We start from the raw sequence: 19395 nt of genomic DNA, 5'->3' as shown, positions 1-19395 counted from the left end.
GATTCCCATCTCTCTGGAACCCAGTTCCTGTGCTAACCATAGTCACAATAAACTATTTTTTCCTTACGTCCAGCTGAAATTTTCTCTGCTGCAGTTTGATGCCTGCCATTTCTTATCCTTGTTCTGTGCACCTCTGAGCAGAGTTTGTGCTCCAGCCTGTGCTGGTACAGCACGTGCTCCATGCCCCGAAATGTCTTACCTTCTCAGTGATCCTCTGCTGGACTCTAGTCAAGATCTCTTCTGTGCTGGTGGGGCCAAATAGCACATGATTCCCCAAATGCGGCCTCACAGAGAGGAACAACTGCTCCCCTTGACCTGCTGGCAGCGCTCTCACTACTGCTGCTCTTTTGTGGCCAACCTGCCTCGTTGTGCGGGAGGCACTCTGCAGACTCACATCACAAAAAATCCGTTTGTGGTATTGATTGAAAAGAAAGAAAACACCACCTGTATGGAGCTATGATAGGTTTTGGTTATAGACTATGGAGACCAAGGGTGAGCCACACCGATGAGACGAGGACATGGTGCAGAGAGGACAAAGCAATGACCGAGGGGGTGAGTGCAGGTGAGCGATGCAGGCAGGCTGCTGACACAAGGATGCTGCGTGTCCTGGCTGCCCAGCACGAGTCGGAGAGACCCCTGGCATGCAGCTCGGCATTCGTGGAGGCCCAAGCAACAGAGCCAAGTCCTTAAACACCCGCAGCTGCCCAGCACCCCTGTGCAGGACACAGAGGTGTGCACCCAACATAGCTTCGTGGCTCCCTGCTCCTGCCTGCGCTGCTCGTACGTGGGGGTGGGAGGCTTCCCAGGGACATGGGAAAGCCATGAGTGGGAGGAAAATACCTCCCAAAGAGCCTGGAGTTTGCTTCCAGCGAGGGGCTCTGCAAAGCTCGCAGGCCTGCCCGGCTAGCTGGGTGTAGAGGCATATGAATGTGCTGGGCTGCCTCCAGCTCGGTGGCGGGGTGGGTCGCTGCTCTCCAGACAGCGGGACAAAGGGCAGCAGCCTGCTCAAAAGTTTGCTCTCTTGGCACTGAGACTTTTTGCAGCCGTGCTGGCCTTGCTAAAAGTGCAGGGGGCATGCCAACCTTCTCTCTGCCTTGGCTGGAGTCCGGATCAACAGACAACACAGCCTTTGTGCTACTAACACCTTCGCTCTTCCCCTCCCCTTCCTCCGGGACAAAGGCTGTGCCAGCCCCGGGCTCTACAGTGCAAGGGCACCAATGCCACCCCCCTCCATGGATTCACCCCACACCAGAAATACTTCACGTTTCTGCAGACAATATTTAGAGCTCACGGGATCAGCTGGGTGCAGGGAAGCAGTTTCACACCCTTGTCTCCACAGTCTGCTCCATACCCATTAGTAGACCACGGTGAGGGGATGAGCCAGATCCCCAAAGACCTATTAGGTATCTTTACGCTTAGGTCTAGGAGGGGGCTGAAGAGGGAACTAATTCATTTCCATGCCCTATGGCAGGATCATTACCCTCTAAACCACTACTGGCAGATGTCTGTCCAGTTTCTTTTTAAGGACTGCCTTCCTGGGCAATCCATTTAGTCTTTTATTCTACTTACAGTCCAGAAAAAGTGTGATTTAATTCTCCTTTGCTGCAATATAAATGTATTACCTCCTGGATTTAGAGACCAATTTATTGCCTTCCTCTTGGCAGACAACCTTTTAGATACTTGAAGACTTCTCACACCCTCTCCCAGTCACCCTTCCTCTACAGAACCAGTTCATTTGGTTCCTCCCTGGAGATCTTGACTTTTAGACCTTTGATCGTTCTTGCTTCTCACCTGGGAATCCTGAACGGCTCACATATTTCTTGAAATACCATGCCAAGCACAGCATTAACATTAGGAAGGCCTTGTCTGTAAGTAAATAGAAGATTATTTTGCACATCCCACATAGACAACTCTCCTGATAACTGTTTCCATTGCAAAATGTGTACAAGACCAGTAATTCAGAAGGAAACTCTTGCTGAAACACTGCTGAATGCAATGCTTTATACATTGTGCAGGAACTGACATTTTAGAGCTTCCAAGTTCACAAGGCTCTTACTGCAGGGGATAGGAACTAACAGTAAGCTCGCTTTTAATAATTTTTCTGGCTCCATCCCTCCCTATCTCAGCTGGAGATGTTACCCTTCACTCCCTGCCCCAAACAGGCATTTGTTGTTAAAGAGCTGCAGTGATTTGCCCTACGACACTAAGACCCATCCAAATGAAAGGCCGTTTATAAGACACTACAATACAGGTGCACCCATTCCTTTCACCGCAGCTGGGCCCATGCTGGGCAGAAGGCTCCAGCTCTCTCCGCTGGTACCCAAGGGCAACAGATAGCAATTCTCAAAATATCCCTTTGTTTCAGGGCATTTCATGGATGTCGTTTTACCTGCTACTCCCATGGTGACTTTTTCATGTGTTTGCAACTGAAATGGGGACTGTAAATTAGTCTGATGAATCTGGCTGCCTCCTTGCTAGTGCAAAAGGACAGCTCTATAACTGAGGTGCAACTATAGGCAATGTCTTTTTAACAGTATCATGCCTTCAGAAAATTCAGAGATGGGAGGGAGGATTCTCTCCTTCCTCATCTCTTTACACCACCTTCTAAGTTACACACATGGACACAGTGTCACTCTCATCTCAGTTTATTGTTTTCAAACAGTTGTCCTTATTCCAACTGCTGTATTAGAAACAGATATAAAAAAAAAAAAAAGCACTAAAAAGTTTTTCTCTGTATGATTATGATTCTATGGCTTCAGTCACGTTATGTTGAGGTACCTTAAATTGCCAGCCTCCAGCTGGGGAGCAGAAGGCAAGTATTAGTGCTTAACACCCAGGAAAGAGAGTTACTCCTCTATGTTCCAACTCACATCATTCAGAATGGGACAGGTAAGGCTGAGACAGGCTGGAAATTCATTGCCCCATCTCCCACATTAAGTCTGTACTTTCTAATCCACGTCAATCCCTACAGGAGAAACATCAAAGCCCGGCTCGTGGCTTTGCACAGTGTTTGCCTGGCACAAGGGGAAAAAACACCCTTTTCCCTCCGCAGGGCACAGGGAGGTGTAGCTGGCTAGGGGCTATATCACTATATTAATCCATTTCCCTTTACCTGTGAAGTACAAAAAGAGAAACCAATTCACAAATGAGTGAAAGAAGTATTTTCTATCCAAGAGCTCCCCTAAGAGGAATTCAAAACGCATTTTTCTGCAAGAAGATGAAATTCTGTAGGCAGAAGGTGGCCAAACCTCTGCTGCCAGATCATCAAGACTCCTCTTCATTCCTTACAGGGGTTGCTACACACTGGGATAATGATCAAATCTGACCGAGGGAGGGATGGGCTCCACATTGCCAGAAGCTCAAAGGCTAATGGAGTAAAGAAACAAAAAAAAATTCCATTGTTAAGAGGGAGAGAAAGCCCTTGAAGACAACATATCCCATATGTAATGCTTCATTATGGTCTGAACTGCCAGTTCTTTTAATGGTATTCATTTCCATATTAAAAAGAAGAACTGCTGCAGGCCACATTCAGTCTTCAAGCACACTTAATTATCCTGCCCAGCAACCTTGTTTCAAACACCTCATTGGCAGGCGAACACTTCAAACTGGAAGTAATTCCAAGCTTGACCACAATGACTTAAGGTAAACTGGGACACTGCCTTACCGTGCCTACTCAATTCCACAGCCTTCACTTTTTAATAAAGGAGACCAGCACCTTTTAATTTCTGTTTTCAGACAGTGTCAGAAATAATAAGAGAGTACCTTGGTCCAGGTTAGAGTAGTCTCTGTTCACATCTCCTGACAGATTAAACAACTAGTCCTTGCACCAGAAAGTAGCAGAACACACAGGCCTAACTCTGATGAAGAAAAATGATAATTTTATCTCCTATATAATGTGCAAATTCTTCTCAGATGGTGTCAGAACTGGTACTCTGCAAAGTCAGGAACAACAAAGACTGCATGTCATGTTAAACAGCTGGACACAGCATTTCTCCTTTAACCTAGATTACACTGCTGGGCAATTATTCTCAGCGAGGTAAGTGATAAACAATAACGCAGTTGCAGGGCAAATGTAAGGCGTTTTCAAATGGTAGAACCCATTCAACCAGCGAGGAAACACACAAGAAAGCTTATGGTCATGACAGGAGAGAATAGGGAGGACCCGATAGGAAAATCTAAACCATGAATGCCCAAATCCAGTAATAAGATTTTCTTCTCACAGGGGATTCTGATATTATCACGACTAACTCCATTCCCTTCCCTCCAGGAGGTTACACAACTAGAAACACACCCTTGCAGTTTTTCTGACTCAATGAGCTCTGAGCCAGGCTTCTCTCCTTAACTGCTGGTTGCAAACCTCCTTATTAAACTGGAATTTTTCATGTAAAATTAAATCAGCAACACAAGCTCCTTATCACAGTATGATTAATGGAAAGTTCTTGCACTTGGACTCACAGGGGTTTGGGAGTTAAGGTGTGCATGTAATGGGAAATGTAGTGCTTGTGAGTGATTTCAGATTCACAGCTTTGGAAACCCAGTTCCCTACAAATCACAGCATCAGCAACACTCAAACAAGCTTCTCCCACATGCTGTCCTTCACCAAAACCCTCAGCCATGGCCTGCTTGAGAAGCCAGAGTTCGTGGCCAGTGGTCCCTGGCTCACATTATCAAAGGAAAAGAAGAAAGTGCTGATTTCCTGGAACACAAATTGGCACTTACTAGACTACAGATGCAGCGTCACCGGTACGCATTACAGAGATCATCAGAAGGTCAGATCATACCACTCTTCAGCTACCATCACACTGCATTCACACCGCTGCCTACAGATAACAGGATCCACCAACCCAAACTCATCAGAACTTGATGGCACTTGACGTCAGGCCATTTAAACTGCAGCTCCTAACTTGCCCGAGCCCAATACAGAAAATCTGACTGTAGGAATGTTTGATTGGTGAATTCCAGCCTTCCAGTGTAGACACGATTAGTTATTAGTATACCTATTACAGTTGTTTGTGCAGCTATTTCACAGCCCTGTATTAAAACATAGGAACATCAATATTTCCTTGTCTAGCAGCCACGTTCCCAGTCCTTTTTCTGTCTGTGAAATATTACTCTGTCTTCTCCCATGTTGACTCCATCAGTGAGTGTGTCATGGCACCAAACTCATCTGCAAAGACACAGGGAAGGAAAAAGGGTAGAATTCACTTATTTAGAGAACAAAATTAATCTTGAGGTTACTGTGAGACATGTTCATTTCGAAAGTGCCATATGGAGGATAAAAATCTATCAGAGGATCAAAGCTGTTGGCTCAGTGTATACTATGCAGCTCCTTTTGTGTTACTGTTTCAGCTTCAGACATGGGTTTGCTAATGTGAAGATCCCCACCAGGGAGGAGAGGATGCCACATAAGCCAATCACTCCTGGGTTGGTCTTGTAGATGCCAAGTGTATCCAAAGGACCTGAGAGATCACAGAGATTCTTCACCAAGTCCAGCAGCAAAGGAGGATTTCTTTTCAGTATCTGAAACAGCAGGAGATAACTGTGCAAACCATCACATTTCACATGGTGTAGTTCCTGACTGTGTTTGTCCCAGATGGAATTCTCCTTTGTGTTTTCTTTCCGTATAGCTTGTTCCAGCCTCCAGGAGATCTCATACCAGTCCCTGGCTAGATTTATCAGGAGTGAAAGGTAGTAACACTTGGTAGCCCTGTTCTGCCACTTCATCTTATCGATGTCAGGCTGGAGCCCAGTGCTCTTCAACCACAGGATCGCATCGCAGATGAAGTAGAGGGCACGGGTCAGGTTGGAGGCTGTAAGGCAGAAGCGAGGAACCACATCTGGCAGCTGTGTAGTCCTCTTGGCTGCTACCAAAGCGTGTACCGTGTTGCCCAGTCTGAACACTGCAAGAAACCCCACAAAGGTTAGCACGGCCTGGCCTTTACCGCAGAGACACAGCCCTATGCAGGACAACGCGACACCTCACTGTTCACGTTTATTAAACTTAGCGGGCTTTGGGGCATTTGTATGCTTAAGCATTTTCTTCGCATAGCGTGAGAAGCTAGTATTAGCAAGGAAAGGGGTGTAAGCATCTCAGTTCTGTCCTGCAACAGCCCAGGACATAGACACAGATTTTGTCAATCGCCAGGACTTGCAGCCTTCTCCTGCTGCTCCATTCTCAGCACCTGGGTGCCCTCTGGACCAGTATCACCAACTGCTCTGAACGTCAGTGTTAGCAAACAAGGGACACAAACAGAGCCTCCATCTTCAGCTCTACACTTCATGGGATTTCAGATAATTCTGGACAGGAGATGTTACTGCACTACCCTGTAGCAACCATGAGCTACAACTTTCCTAAGCTTTCTCTAAAAGTTGGTGATTCACGTGCTGAGCACACTGAGATCCCAAGTCCCTCCTCAGCTGTGAGTCTGTCAGAGGTACATGCAGTTCACTGCAAACAGGAACAGTGTACTCCATTTCAAGCTAATAACATACGGCAAGCCTGATTGCATCTGCTGCACAGTTTAGGTTTTGCCCCATGAATGTTAATACAGTATTACGTAAAATACTTTTCATAACCTGCTGCATTGTCACAGTGACAGGTGTTGGCAGTACCCACTCTTACTGGAACTGCAAGAGTCCTGCATTTAGGCCTGACATCTATTAGCAATTTTTTTAGCAGAAGCAAGAGAATTATGGCTATGCTGATAAACCAGCTGGCTTCTCTGCTTGAAGTTACCGTACTCTGGAGCTAACTGGAATAATAAAACAAATCCATAGTAACATATTAAATTAGAATATTTGCCTCATATATTGAAATTGTTCCAGGATTGAGTAATTGATAAGTAGGTGTAAGTTCAACCCAAAAGCAAGCAATACAATCACCGCAACGGTGTAACCATAGTGGATGCAACTGTGACACAGCATGAAGTGATGTAAATGGTTTGACTATGAGAAAAGTATGGAAGGGTATATGATTTATTAGAGTTTTAAATATATATATATATTTATTATTACAAATGCTAAATAAAATTAATATGCAAACTAGGATATATAAAGTCATTTTGAAGGATGGTCCTCCAGAGGTGTTTTTACTGGGATGATGATCTTTAAAGTTAGGATGTCTCAACCCATTACCTGTAAGGACTAACGAGAGCACAGTAAGCCAGTCTTGCACCATGACTCTGTGGTCTGTCCTTGAACTGAGATGACAACTTGATCTCTGCTGCTACAGCTGACTGTTAATTTATTTCTCTAGTTGTGCCAGTGATCATTCAGATTCCCTGATCAGAAAGGAGGCCGAGGAAGTAATAAATGTCTATTTGGCCCTATCTAGTCTGGCAAGCCAAGGCAGGGATAAGGTCTATTGACAATTTTGTGAATGTACTAAAAGAGGTTTTATGGCTCAATGTAACTACAGAAAACGCAAGGCCAGGAGCTGTTTTGCTGGAAGGAGCAAGTGAAGGACTTATCCCTCTAGACACCAGGTACTTACTTTTCCGGCCAGAACTCATGTTAGATTCCAACTGCTTGAGTTTCATTACCAGCTTCTCTTTACCAGCCTTATGCTCTATTAAATAGCTAAGCAACATGCATGTGTACTGAGTGGCTCTGGAATGGAAAAAATGAGGAAAACGGTACACAGGTGAAACAGGACAATTCAGAGGAACGGCAGCAGCAGGGCAGCATTTATTTCCGAGCTTAAGGTCACCCCTCTCGCGGTGCCAGGGCGAGTTATATCCAGGGGAAGGGGCACAAGCGCAGGGCGGGCGGCCGAGGCCAGGCGAAGCGGTGAGCAGCGGGGGATCGGCAGGGCAGGAGAGGGGCCGGGGCCCGCCCGGGGCGATCAGGCAGCTCTCCCGCCCGAGGTTGGGGGCCCTACAGCGGCTGGGGGCTGCGGGAGGGGCCCGCCGAGGGCCCCATCACCCAGAGGGGCAGCGGGGGGGGCCCTGAGGGGCCGGCACCGAGCGGCCTCCGCCCAGCACGGAGAGGCCGCCCGGCCCCGCCGCCGGCTCCGCACTCACCGGAAGAGCTGGTCGCGGCCCTGGCAGCGGTTGGTCAAGTCCACGAAGCTCTCCATGGCGGCAGCGGCGAGACCGGCAACGGCGAGACCGGCGGCGGCGGGAGGTGTGCGGGGGCCGCGGCCGCTCCGCCCGGGCCCCGCCCCGCCGGCGGAACCCTCCGCGCCGGGCGCGTTCCCGGCCGGGCCGCGCCGTGCTGCGCCGTTGCCACGGCGACCGTCAACAGCGGGGCAGGTGTCCCCGCTAAAGGCTCCCCCCGGCCGCGGCTGCCCGGTAACCGCCGCAGCGGGTGCGGCCGTTCCGCTCGGGACGGCTGGAGGGCAGCGGCTCGGCTCGGCTCGGCTCGGCTCGGCTCGGCTCGGCTCGGCGCGGCGCGGCTCGGCCCAGCCGGGCCCGAGGTTAGGCCGCTCAGTGGGGTGACGGCGGCGGAGGTGGGGCCGCCGTGAGCCCGGCTTGGACGTGAGCGGCCCCGGCCCCGCCGCAGAGGGGGAAGCTCAGAAAGCACCCGGTGGCTTGGAAAAGAATTCTCTAACTTCCAGTGAAATCATCCGCTTTCCAAATTAAGTCTTGGGGTTTTATAAGTCTTTAGCGAAGAACAAGCTAATATTTTTGAACGCTTTGTCATAATTCTTATACAAACTCATGCTAAAGCTTTTTCTGTAGGTAACCAACAGATGCCTGTCTGGTTGATATTCCCAGAGCAGGACAAAACCCCTGAGTAACAGAGACCATGCAGCAAATAGAAATGAGCTATATAGAACAGGGTTGCTCTGGCTACCTGTACTGAAAGGAACACCCCTTCCCTCCTAGACATCATTAATCATCTTTTTCTTTTTCCCCGTTACCTCATGAAAGTAGATACTGCACGATTCTTCGTTCTGCATCTACTGTGATTCCTGCATCTGTGGTGTGTTTTGCATTTGGAAGGGCAGAACCATGGCTGCATGTATCCGGAAACATCCCCTGGAGATTCCTCCACCATCTGAAAAGGACTGGCTAAAGGAAGACGAGGAAGATTTCTTCCTGCAGGATCCCGATCGAAAGCGTGATGTGTTGCCTCAGCCCTTCAGGATGATCAACAAACTGGTGATGCTGGTTTTTGAGAATGCTATGGAAATTATTGAAAGAAAGGAAATGCTCCAAGAAGCGCAAAAGCTAAAGGTCCAGCCTGCAAAATGCTTTCCTACAGCTGAATTTCAGGTACAGAGTCCCTCACAGCAGAGAGCCTGAATCACCATAGCAGGTTTTCTAGAGAATATCCATTCACTTGATTTTACATTTTTCTGTTCATCACCTTCCTCAGAATCTGTCACCTCACTGACTCACTTCAAAAGGCTGCAGATTCTAAGCTTGTCTGACAGGTTCTGCTTCCCACCCATCTATCACACCTCTCTGAAAAGAGAGCAGCAGATATTAAACAGCCCTAAATTTACCTTCTGTCTCTCAGGCTGGCTCCACCCTTGTTTGCTGAGGACAAAATAATTAGTCAGTACCATATAAATGGGCAAACTCAGCTCTGTATTATGGTGAGTACCTTAATGGGAATGTTGTGAGCAAAAGGGCAGCACTGCCTTCCCTATCCTTACATGGAAATATCCTGGAGGATACTCTGGTCCACTGGTGTTCTGCAATTGCCCGGAGGAGCTCAGCATCTTACCACAGCTCTGTGTTAGCAGTGGGAGGGCTGAGCGCTACTGAGTTCTTGCCCTTTAAATCTCCTTCTTTATGGGCATCGGAAGGGGAAAGGTGTGAGCAAACTTTTTCATTTCCAAGACAGAACAATCTCTGTGACACAGATAACAGCCCCTCCACTCCTCTTCTGATGAAAACTCATGCAAAAGTTTTTTCCTTCTAGAATAAATCAGCATTTTCTGTTGGTGACAGTCTAGGAGCATATCACAAGTATGGCTGATGTGTTCTCTCCTGGGGAAGTGTTGGGGTACACTCATCTTTTCCCTTTCTTGGTAGGTAACTGGAAGAGCCAATTGCCTTGCAGTGTCTGGAAAATATGTCTTTGTCGGTCTGTCCGTGGGTCTGGCTGCCTTCAAGGTGTCTGACTGTAAGGAGGTCTGTGCTTGGGATGCAGTCAAGACAGAGATTTGTGCCATCCGTGCTTCAGATTTAGGGAATGAGTGCCACGTCCTGCTTGCTGTGGATGAAATGGGTTAGTGTGACATTGATTTCCTTGACGTAGCTGGGGATGGCTGTGCTCAGGAGCTGAAGAGTTGGCAGCTGCATTATGGAGGAGTGCTAAATCAGGAGGAATGTTGGAATGGTTGGCAGGTTTCCTAGAAAGCCCTGCTGAGAGGGCGTTAGATAACAGGTTGTAGGGTGACAGAATGGTTCTAGGGCCTTGTGATTAGTAGCGGGTGTGGGTTTGGTGTCCTCTCTGGAGCAGACGAGGCAGGTGCAGAGCTGAGAGTGAAGTGCAGTAAATTTTAGGACCACCTTGGACCAGGCAGAAGGAACCATTGCTAGGTATGACCTTCTGCCTGTGCTTTGTTTCAGCACCTGTAATTGCACAGCTCTGTGGTAAATAGGTTCGTTTGTTGATTTATCTGAAACCTATCAATTCTGGTGGGATTACTTTTCAAACTGGTTTATCCATCTCTATGTACACTTGAGTGTTTGCTGGTGCTGATATAAGGAAGCCAGGAAAGGTTTAGTCCTGGAAGCAGTGGGATACTCTTCTATGAGCCCAGGAAAAATGTAGTCCCGTTCACTCTCCTGTACCTGTTGTAACAGCCATCTCCCAGGAGCATGGCTACTACCTGTTCACTTTATTTCCTTCTCCTAATGTTAATTTTGTCTTTCTATTCCAGGCCTGGTCTGGCTCTTCTGCTTTCACAAGGAAAGCTTCCTACTGATTAAAATCCTAAATGAAGTGGTAAGTACTGAGTTAATCTTATAGACAGTGGGAAAAGGCTGGTAACTAATCAATCATGAGGAGTACTAATTGCCCTCGGGAATTTCTGTCATGGGCAGCAGCACTCCGAGAGTGCTGCCCATATTTATTCCTGTTCTTCCAACAATCTGTCTGGCCTTCACCCTGTTGAGAACTGTGTAAGGCCATGGAGCTCTCTGACTCGGTGATCTTGCTTTGATGCCAGCCTGGTTTTCTTTGGCAGGAGGATATCAGCAAGCGAAGTACTTGTGTGGAGCTGGTGCTCTCCCCAGGAGCTGATTATGCAGGAGTCCTTCTGCAAGGCAAGTGCAGGAACAGGCTGTGTTGGGTAACATCTGTTGTGTTCTAGCAGAGGGGCCAGCAACAATGCTTTCAAAATGCTCAAAATGTTCTGGCTTCACAGGGATCCTGTACCTAATCCTTCCAGTCCCTCCTCCAGTTTAGAGAGCTGCTCCTGCCACTCTCTGTCCTCTCCAAAAGGCCTGGTGTGGATCAGGACTGATCCCAAAAGTGAGCTGTCCGGGGCTGGTCAGTGCAGTTCCCAGCTCCCGGAAGGCTCTGTGAAAGAAGGTTTCTAGCTCTTCTCCAGAAGTATCAAACTTAATTCTTCCTCTGGTTTGCTATGGCTCACTGTTACACTAGAAATATGTACACCTAGAAGAATTTTCTCTGCAGACAGAAGCCAGACAACATAGAGACAGTCTTTGAAAACACCACCACAAAATACAACATTTTTTTGCTACATGGCAGCTGCCTTTGTCAACCTGTTTGCTGCTAACAGGTTTTCTGCACCCCTGTTTGGTGGAATCTGCCTGGATCCATAGCATCCACAGAGAACCAGTGTGAGACCATGTCTCACCTACTTTACCTAAGAGGCTACAGGTCAAATTCTTTGGCTGAGTTGCTTCACGGAATTTGTTTGGTGGATGTTGGACCTTGAGGACTTGAGCTGGAGGCTGAGCTGCCAGTCTGAATCAAGCATGGGAAGCCTTAAGTGGTAAGAGAGGAGGTCGGCATGGAGTTCACAGGGGTTTTATATTTCATAAACTATCCAAATCTTGTTTTAAGGATATCAGATAACAGAGACTACTTGCTTGAAAAACCTTTTCTCCTCATTTTCAATTGCTCAACATGGTTTCCCAATGCAGATAGCACAGAAGCTTCGCTGCAGATCTACCGATTGCCTAAGGATTCCTGGCTGAAGGAGATGGAAAAGAACTCAGGAGCTGCAGCAGGGCTGGCTTGCGGGGAGAGGAGATCAAGCTGGACATCTGTGGTACAAAACAGTTCCATTTCACACTGTGCTATTTTTTCTTATACCCTTTTGCCTACAGGTTTTTCCCCAAGCCTTTCTTCTGCAGACAGTGACAGCAAGATACAGGCTGAACAAGTCTGTCAGCCCAGGGGGATGAAGTATATGTCTCCACAGTTGCTACAACTGCCCATCCCACATTTCACAAGGCCTTTTTGTTATTGGGACATGTTTATTCTCCCAAGACAGACTTTCCAATGAGGTTCCCTTGGTCCCAGGGCTAGCATTCCTGCTGTCCCTCCCTGAAATTGGCAGCTCTTTTCCCAGAAGCATTGCCCCATCTGAGGAGGCCCTATGCAAGGCTATTCCCTCAGGGCTTCCCCCTTCTGTTACTGGGGGAAGGTGAAGGAGTGGCACTCGGGCCTGATAACTACCACTTGGGAGTCTGGTCCTGAACCAGGGTTCATATTTTAGGCTATCTACAGCAGGAGCCTGGTGGGGTCATGGCTGAACCTGCCCAAGCAGGTCAGAGTCTCGGCCTGCTTGCACTCACCACTGTCACCTCTGGTTCTTTGGCAGAAAAGCATGGAACTGCGTAAAGATGGTTCTTCAGAAATGGTAACTGGCCTCAATGAATGTCCTGAGCTGTTATGGGGAATTTTAAATTCTGAGTCAGTGCTTAACCCTCTCCTGCATCGCTTTTACCCTGCTCGATTTCACCTCTCAACACAGGCACTGCCTGCCCAGCACCACCAGCTAACTCCCTGTGGTACCTGACTCAGAACTTTTCCCTCTTCCTTCAGCAAAGACTTTCCTGGGCAATTAAGAGAGAGCTGCTTCAGCCCTGTCTTCAGGGCAAACATCCCCTTTAATTTAGGCAAGCCAAAAGCAAATACCCAGCCATTCCCTTTTTGCTGATTCCATGTAAACTACCCAAGTTCCTGTCTCTTCCTTCTCAGACATGGTTGAATATTTAGCCAGGAAGCAATATTCCGCAGCATTTATCGGGAGTATCTGGAGGCTGAGGGTGAGAGAGAGAGTAAGGAAGACATCCCCAGGTGAGTGGAAGCACCAGCCAGGGCACTTTTCAAGTGTAAATGAAGCCCCTGTCTGACCTTTGCCTCCTTCATCTCAAGGCTTCAGGGCAGGGGGCTAGAGCCACTCCATGTCTTGTTGCAGTGCTGCCTATCAAAGCCTTTCTTTTACATATATTTATTCCTTTTTTTTCAGACATGCTACTTTTCATTTTCTCCTGCCTAGCCGGATCCTACAGGTGGGACCTGAAATCAAAGTACAGCCAGGTATCCAAATGGGCAAAAAGCTGTTAACTGATGAAGCATGTTGTTGCGTGACATTGAACTCCAACTAAAGCTCAATGGCTCTGGCTTGGCTTCACTATATACTTTTCATCACCAAGTACATAAGCCTGGATAAAAATGTCAGCCCCAAGAATTTTAAGTCAGTTACCGGCATGGAGTCAAATAAACTTAGCTTCATATTTAACCACCCCCACACCCCCAACCACCCAAAAAGATGAGGGCGTGCATAGGCAAGATAAAAATAACAAAGGGAGAGTTTGTTCTGGTTTAGTTTCTATATGACAAGAGTTTTTATAAATCCTGTCAGGGGAACCATGAGAGCTCTAATGAGAGATTTCTAATGGTATTTTGGTGTCCTGGATTGTCCCTTTCTTTGTTCCCAGTCTCCACCCTTTTGTTGTCCCCTTCTCTGTACCAGATGTTCCAGCTGGCATCAGTGTGCATTGGGATGGAAGCCACAATCTCTGCTTGTACTTACTTAACCATCCACTCAAGGAGAAAGTGGGTAAGAAAGTCTTGCTTTCTCTAGCAGAGAGAGCACTTTGTGGGGAGTGGGAGTAATCAGTGGCCAGCCATTCAGCCAGATCATGATACAGGGAAAAGAGGAATGGGGAGGAGAGATGCTTCACATCTTGTGGGTCTAGGCTGGCATTTGGATTGTGGGGCTCCATGTTGCACAGGCTGGCAATATTTTAGTGAAGCCACTCTGGCAGGAGGCTGCAGAATGGTGCATGTTTTACTGGGAAACTGGATGCTAGCTTTGTGAGAAGGAATGCTCTGCACCTTCGTACAGTTGTCTCTCTGCATATCCTTCTGTTTAGACTCTGATCTGAAGCCTGATGTTGTGTGGCCATGTGCAGCTCCAATTGCATGCTCGGCCATCAGTTCCTGCTCCAGGTACCTCGCGCTGGCATGTGAAGATGCAACAATAACTATTTGGGATAAACACCTAGGTGAGCTTGCCCTTTGGGACGGTGTATTGGGGTCACTGTGGATAAATTGCTCCCTTCCTAGGAGTCTGAGGCTCTGGCTTGGTATGAACAAGGGACTGCAAGCAAATCTGAAAACAGATTGGACTGACTTGTTCGTTGGATGCTTGGCCAGAAGTTGCCAGTGCAGGGTGACTGCCCCAGCCCTTGCAGAGCCACTCCCTTCCAGGGCAATGCAGGAGCTGTGAGCTGCGGCGGTGAGGACTGATGACCTTCTTCCCCTCAGGCTGTGAGACAGTGACAGTCACTGCTTTGCCTCTGTTGTGGCATCGCAGTCCAGGCTGCCATCAGTGCTAGTGTCATCCTGCCGTGGTGCAGGGATTCTCCTGGCAGAAAAATCTCTTCTTCCATCAGGACTGTTCTGGTGGTTGCTGCCCCCGAGCAGGCCACAGTCCAAGCTAAGATTTCCTTGGATAAAGTTCCTTTTTCTTCCTGAACTGCTATCATCTCTTTTTTTTTTTTTCCCCCCCGTTTCCCCAGGATACCCGCTGTCTGTGACTGCCATTCTAGAGGAACGTCTCATCCGTAGCATCCACTTCCTGCGGAGTTCTGCAGCTGCCAGTGATGAGACACTTTATCCTGGTACAGATCCTGCCTGTCCCATCGTGCAGCTTCTAGTGCTGTGTACAGACAGCTCTTTCTATTTGGTGAAAGCACCCAGGGCTGGGAAGTCCAGCATCACGCTCCTGGCAGAGAGGTGAGGTAGACTCTGAGAAACCTCACTCCAGCCCAAGAAAACCGTGTGGTATAGTGGTGAGGTCCAGCAGGGAGCCCCAGATTTCTGTGGAGTAGAGAACTTTCTACTGCTTTTACCCAGATAGCTCTGCTATGCTGCTGTCAGCAGCAAGTGTGGTTTTGCTAGGAGTCAGTTCCAGGACTAAAATCCAGTGGTTATGCCAGAATTAGGGATGTTTCTGGGTTCTTCTGTGCACCAGAACACAAGTGCTTGTAGCACTGCTCCAGGGCTGATGTTCAACTAGATGGGTCTCTGCCAGGTACCCATGGGAATTTTTTCTTCTGTCTTCTGCCCTTGCCTGAATAACTTCCCCCTAGAAATCAGAATAAGGATTTCTTGCCATCTTTCTATCAACTTTATGTTCACTTACTCCCTTGGTTTGAGGAGAAGGGTCAGCTTTGGGGAAGTGGCTGCTCTGAAGGTTATGGTTTCATGGCAGGCAGGGGATTTTTATCTCTAACGTAGTTCCTAGGCAGGTTTGCACAGGGATGGGCCTTGGGATTCCTGCCCAGGAGAAGGCAAGCTTTTTCTCCATAGGGAAGGGGCTTGGCTGGAACTTTATGCCAGCCCATGTGCCACAAACTGCCATTGTAATTTTCACAGTCTCTCAGTATGTGCCAGGTAAATGAAACAGTGGCATAAGTCTGAGTCTGTTTTACATGCCTGAAGATCCAAATCTTGCTGTCAGCATGGTGGTGCCTGTCCTGGCATTCCCCAGTGCCGTGAGTATTACTGCCATCTCTCTTAAGAACTGGGTGAGAACACAAGTCCATCTGGCCTAGGATCCTGTTTCCAGTAACTGGGTACCTAGAAGATAAAGAACATGGCAATCAGATATGGTACTGCCCTCACAGCCTTTGCTAGCCTCCAACTATTTTTAGCATGGGGACATCCTGCACCAGTTACAGGTCTATATGTAGCTGGTCACTCTCAAAAGATTTATCTTCCATGATCTTACTCAGTAAGAGTAAGACCTTGCACCTATGTCCTCTAATTGACCACTGAGGTGGGAGGAGCTGGAGGCCCTCTGCACATGGACGGGCCCAACTGCAAAGATGAGAAGGTTCAGCCATGAAGTTTCAGGCATCAGGGTCAAGTATGAGAGGGCATCATGATGAGGAGAAGTTACAAGCACAAGTCCAGCCAGACCTTTCAAGTGGCCTCAGAAAATTTTCAGGCATGGGGAGAAAAGGACTAAAAGCTGCTCCCCAGAGCCAGCCGTGCAGAAGGCTGGATCTAGTTCATTTCTAACCTGCCCTGCTGTCCTTTTCCAATCCTACCCTGCAACAATCCCAGTCCAAGTTCCCTGCACAGCCTGTTATTGGTTTGCTGTGGCCCTATGACTACTAGGCAGGCAAAGAAAACAGCATCATAGCTGGGGATGTGAAGTCCTGAATGTCCATGTCCTTTCCAGGAAACACTTTTCACTTCTTCTACATCTATTTCTAAGTGTCCACTTGCTGTTTCAGGCCCTGGTCTTCTCCTGGGATGGCACAGTGTCCCTGATGAACACTGCCACATTGCACATTGTTTACTGCTTCAGTACTCCACCTTCTCATGCTGTAGCATGCCCCTGGCAGCCAGTATTCACAGTGGATAGTGTGAACTGGTGCTTGCTGCTTCGAGGTGAGTAGCATGCTGAACTGGTTTTAGATACATGGTCACTGGGTGCATTCGGCTGTGCACTGATCCTTGATAGTTCTTCTTGGATGACTCCTGATGCAATAGCTCACTGTTCTTGTTTCTGTCTAGGAGATAAGCAGCAGCAGGCAGATGTGTTGGCAGAAAGCAGAGCCAGTCACAGCACCATCTTCCTTTTTGACTTCAGCTCCTACCCCCTCGAGGAGGCTTTCCCAAAGGAACCAGATTTGCCTCTCAAATCCTTGCAGAACCTGCGGTGGATTGAGAGATGTAACATTTTCTTACGTGATAGGTAAGGTTCTCCTTCTGCCTGATAGGTAAGTGCACTTGCATTATTGTAAGCTGTGGTGTTGCTCAGGTCCATGCGAGGTCTCACCCTGGAGCTTCTGGGTTCTTCTGTGTGCTGTCACAGATTTATGTCTGTGTAAGGTTGATGATCAGGTAGCTGTATTCCAGCCATGCAGAACCCTTCCTCCTCTCCCTCTGTCCTTCTTAGAATAACTTAACAGCTGTAAGTCAGGATGCCTGGTGCAGGCTTGTCATTCCAGGTAGAGAGAGCTTGCTAGTTCTAATGTGCTTCTGTGCAACACAGATTGTGCAAGCTTGTCAGGAAATAGGATCCTCACTTAAATGTCTGCGTCTTCCTTTTGACCCCATAGCCAGGCAGAGCTGGGATCTCTTTGCACCTTGCTCCTCCCCTCCATTCCTAGGTTCATTTGATGTTTATGTGGATATGTGTTGGAGATTTCCTGGTTTGAGAAGGTCCCCGGCACCCTCAGGCCGAGGTTGCAGTTTAGCTGATGCATTGAGATCATGCCGTCACTAGATGGCAATGTGACATCTCTTATTGGGTGTCCTTTTCCTGGAATTACTCTTTGGGAACCTGGAGCCAGATGCGTGTCAACGATATTCTGTTTGTTCTTTTCACTGTGCCTTAATTCTCCAATTTGAAATGGAACAGTTGGGTGCAGGTGTGACCTCACAGCACATATCACCTGGTAGCCCTCCCTAATTCCTTGTCTCCAGGGTGAATCTTGTGGTGTTGTCTGGCTAGTTAAGTGCAGAAAAGTTCTGTCCCACCAGTTCTGTCCCTCCTTCTCATAAAGCTGGAGAGGAGACTCTGGTCCACCTTATACCAGAAAAACTGGGGACACATCACCTCCAGGGATATCTTCCTTCCTGGAAGGTGAAGCCAGAGCAGAGCAAATACAACTGCAGTGAGACCTGTGTCTACAGAGGCTAACAGGCAAAGAGAAATCTGGAGGTCATTGCTGTCAAGAGCAGTAAATTTGAGTGCTGAGTGACATGAGGGAATCACTGAGGTCTTTTGGACACAAGAAATCTGAACTGCTTATTTTGTAGTGAGCCCCAGGGACCCTTGGGGGAACTAGGCTCAGCACTGGGGGAATGACAGGAACTGCTTTAACCACCCTTTTCTTCCCTCGTTAGGCAGCAGAGCCTGCTGGGACTCAGGGACCAGTTGCCTGAGTACTGGAGTCGGCTGCAGGCACAAGCAGCTGCCATGGACAAGGAGAGACAGAAAGTGAAGAGGCAGAAGAAGCCATAGTCAGCCTTGCATCCTGAGGGCCAGGCTCTGCACTATCACAGTCCTGCAGACCCATGATCCAGCACTGATATTTTGACAGCAACTCTATTCAAATCTGTCCTGCTGCTTTCCAGCCTGGGGCAATTTGTCATCCAAAATAGCTGCTTGCCTGCCACTGCTCAGCCACAAGGATCTGTGCCCTGCCTCTCTCCTTATCTAACCCTCAGCCTGTTCCAGCAGGGCTCAGCACCTCCTCATCAGAGACCAACATTACCGATGGAAGAGAGGTAGGAAAGACCTCTCTTCAAGGTGGCAGGTCCAACACCTCTGTGGTTCAGAAGTATTTGTGCTGGATCTCTGAGTATTACCTGAGACCTGGAGCATCAGAGCAATATGGTATGATACAATGTCCCTCCTTAATAAAGACTTTTCTCCAGTAAAACTTTCTTGCTTTTCATAGGACTGGCATTTTATCAGCCTCTGATGTTCTGTCCTTCTGTTGCGGGGGCTCACCAATGTGTCTCATCTTCTGCTCTGACCCAGATGGGCAGGCAGCACCATCCTTGTGCTGAGCAAGAGACCTGGTCTTTTCAAACCAGGCAGCAAATCAGCCATGGAGGTGGCATCCCCCAGGGCATGACAGTGCCAAGCAGCAGTGATGCTACAGAGTGTGTCAGGCCTGACCTAGGCTGTTCCTGTCTAGTTGTTTCTTTTGACTTCAAAGGAGGCAGGTTTGGGATAAGACTGCTTAGAAATTGCTGCCTGGGAATGTGCAGACAAGTTCTCTGGGTTAAGGTCAGGCTAGAACTGGTGTTAGAACCAAGAATTAATGTCACTGAGGAGCAGGACAGAAGCTGGAGGGTTCAGAGAAGTCAGGGCTGTGCTGAGCCAAAGACAGGCTGGGAACATGGCCAGCATATTGGTCAAAGGCCATAAAAAGCTGGAACATCTGTTCTACAGGCAACACAGGACAAGGGAACTCTCAGGGA

General features: G+C 48.2%; 2 protein-coding genes across 3 annotated transcripts; one reads left to right on the top strand and one right to left on the bottom strand.

Moving 5' to 3' along the window:
* Positions 1–2716: 2716 nt before the first annotated feature.
* PEX11A (peroxisomal biogenesis factor 11 alpha) lies at positions 2717–8099 on the bottom strand. 2 transcript variants are annotated; one of them, XM_074917019.1, is made up of 3 exons: positions 8022–8099; positions 7493–7608; positions 2717–5900 (listed from the first exon to the last, which is right to left on the bottom strand). In XM_074917019.1, exons 1-3 carry the CDS (start codon positions 8075–8077, stop codon positions 5338–5340), a joined length of 735 nt encoding a protein of 244 aa, XP_074773120.1. In that variant the 5' UTR covers positions 8078–8099; the 3' UTR covers positions 2717–5337. The 2 variants fall into 2 exon arrangements, with proteins under 2 accessions (XP_074773120.1, XP_074773121.1); XM_074917020.1 differs by having other exon boundaries at positions 2717–5810.
* A 405-nt stretch (positions 8100–8504) lies between these two features.
* On the top strand, positions 8505–18427 carry WDR93 (WD repeat domain 93). The gene is made up of 17 exons (XM_074917491.1): positions 8505–8582; positions 8877–9218; positions 9987–10182; positions 10841–10905; positions 11147–11225; positions 12072–12199; positions 12755–12846; positions 13153–13233; positions 13406–13476; positions 13913–13999; positions 14316–14447; positions 14964–15180; positions 15881–15941; positions 16689–16845; positions 16972–17152; positions 18026–18046; positions 18310–18427. Exons 2-17 carry the CDS (start codon positions 8955–8957, stop codon positions 18425–18427), a joined length of 1950 nt encoding a protein of 649 aa, XP_074773592.1. The 5' UTR covers positions 8505–8582; positions 8877–8954.
* Positions 18428–19395: the final 968 nt, after the last annotated feature.

This window comes from Athene noctua, chromosome 13, assembly GCF_965140245.1.
Source record: "Athene noctua chromosome 13, bAthNoc1.hap1.1, whole genome shotgun sequence".
In the NCBI taxonomy this organism is placed as follows: Eukaryota; Metazoa; Chordata; class Aves; order Strigiformes; family Strigidae; genus Athene; species Athene noctua.
The sequence above is the reverse complement of the archived record's forward strand: the minus strand, read 5'-3'. Positions and strand labels throughout refer to the sequence as shown.

What these genes read in the sequence shown, in the direction of transcription:
- PEX11A (XM_074917019.1), bottom strand. Translation starts at nt 8,077, where the DNA reads ATGGAGAGCTTCGTGGACTTGACCAACCGCTGCCAGGGCCGCGACCAG. An exon ending in GGCCGCGACCAGCTCTTCCG is followed by an intron (nt 7,609 to 8,021) that starts GTGAGTGCGGAG and finishes TTTCCATTCCAG; the next exon opens with AGCCACTCAGTACACATGCA. An exon ending in CATGAGTTCTGGCCGGAAAA is followed by an intron (nt 5,901 to 7,492) that starts GTAAGTACCTGG and finishes GGTTTCTTGCAG; the next exon opens with TGTTCAGACTGGGCAACACG.
- WDR93 (XM_074917491.1), top strand. Translation starts at nt 8,955, where the DNA reads ATGGCTGCATGTATCCGGAAACATCCCCTGGAGATTCCTCCACCATCT. An exon ending in TTCCTACAGCTGAATTTCAG is followed by an intron (nt 9,219 to 9,986) that starts GTACAGAGTCCC and finishes CTTTCTTGGTAG; the next exon opens with GTAACTGGAAGAGCCAATTG. An exon ending in GCTTGCTGTGGATGAAATGG is followed by an intron (nt 10,183 to 10,840) that starts GTTAGTGTGACA and finishes TTTCTATTCCAG; the next exon opens with GCCTGGTCTGGCTCTTCTGC.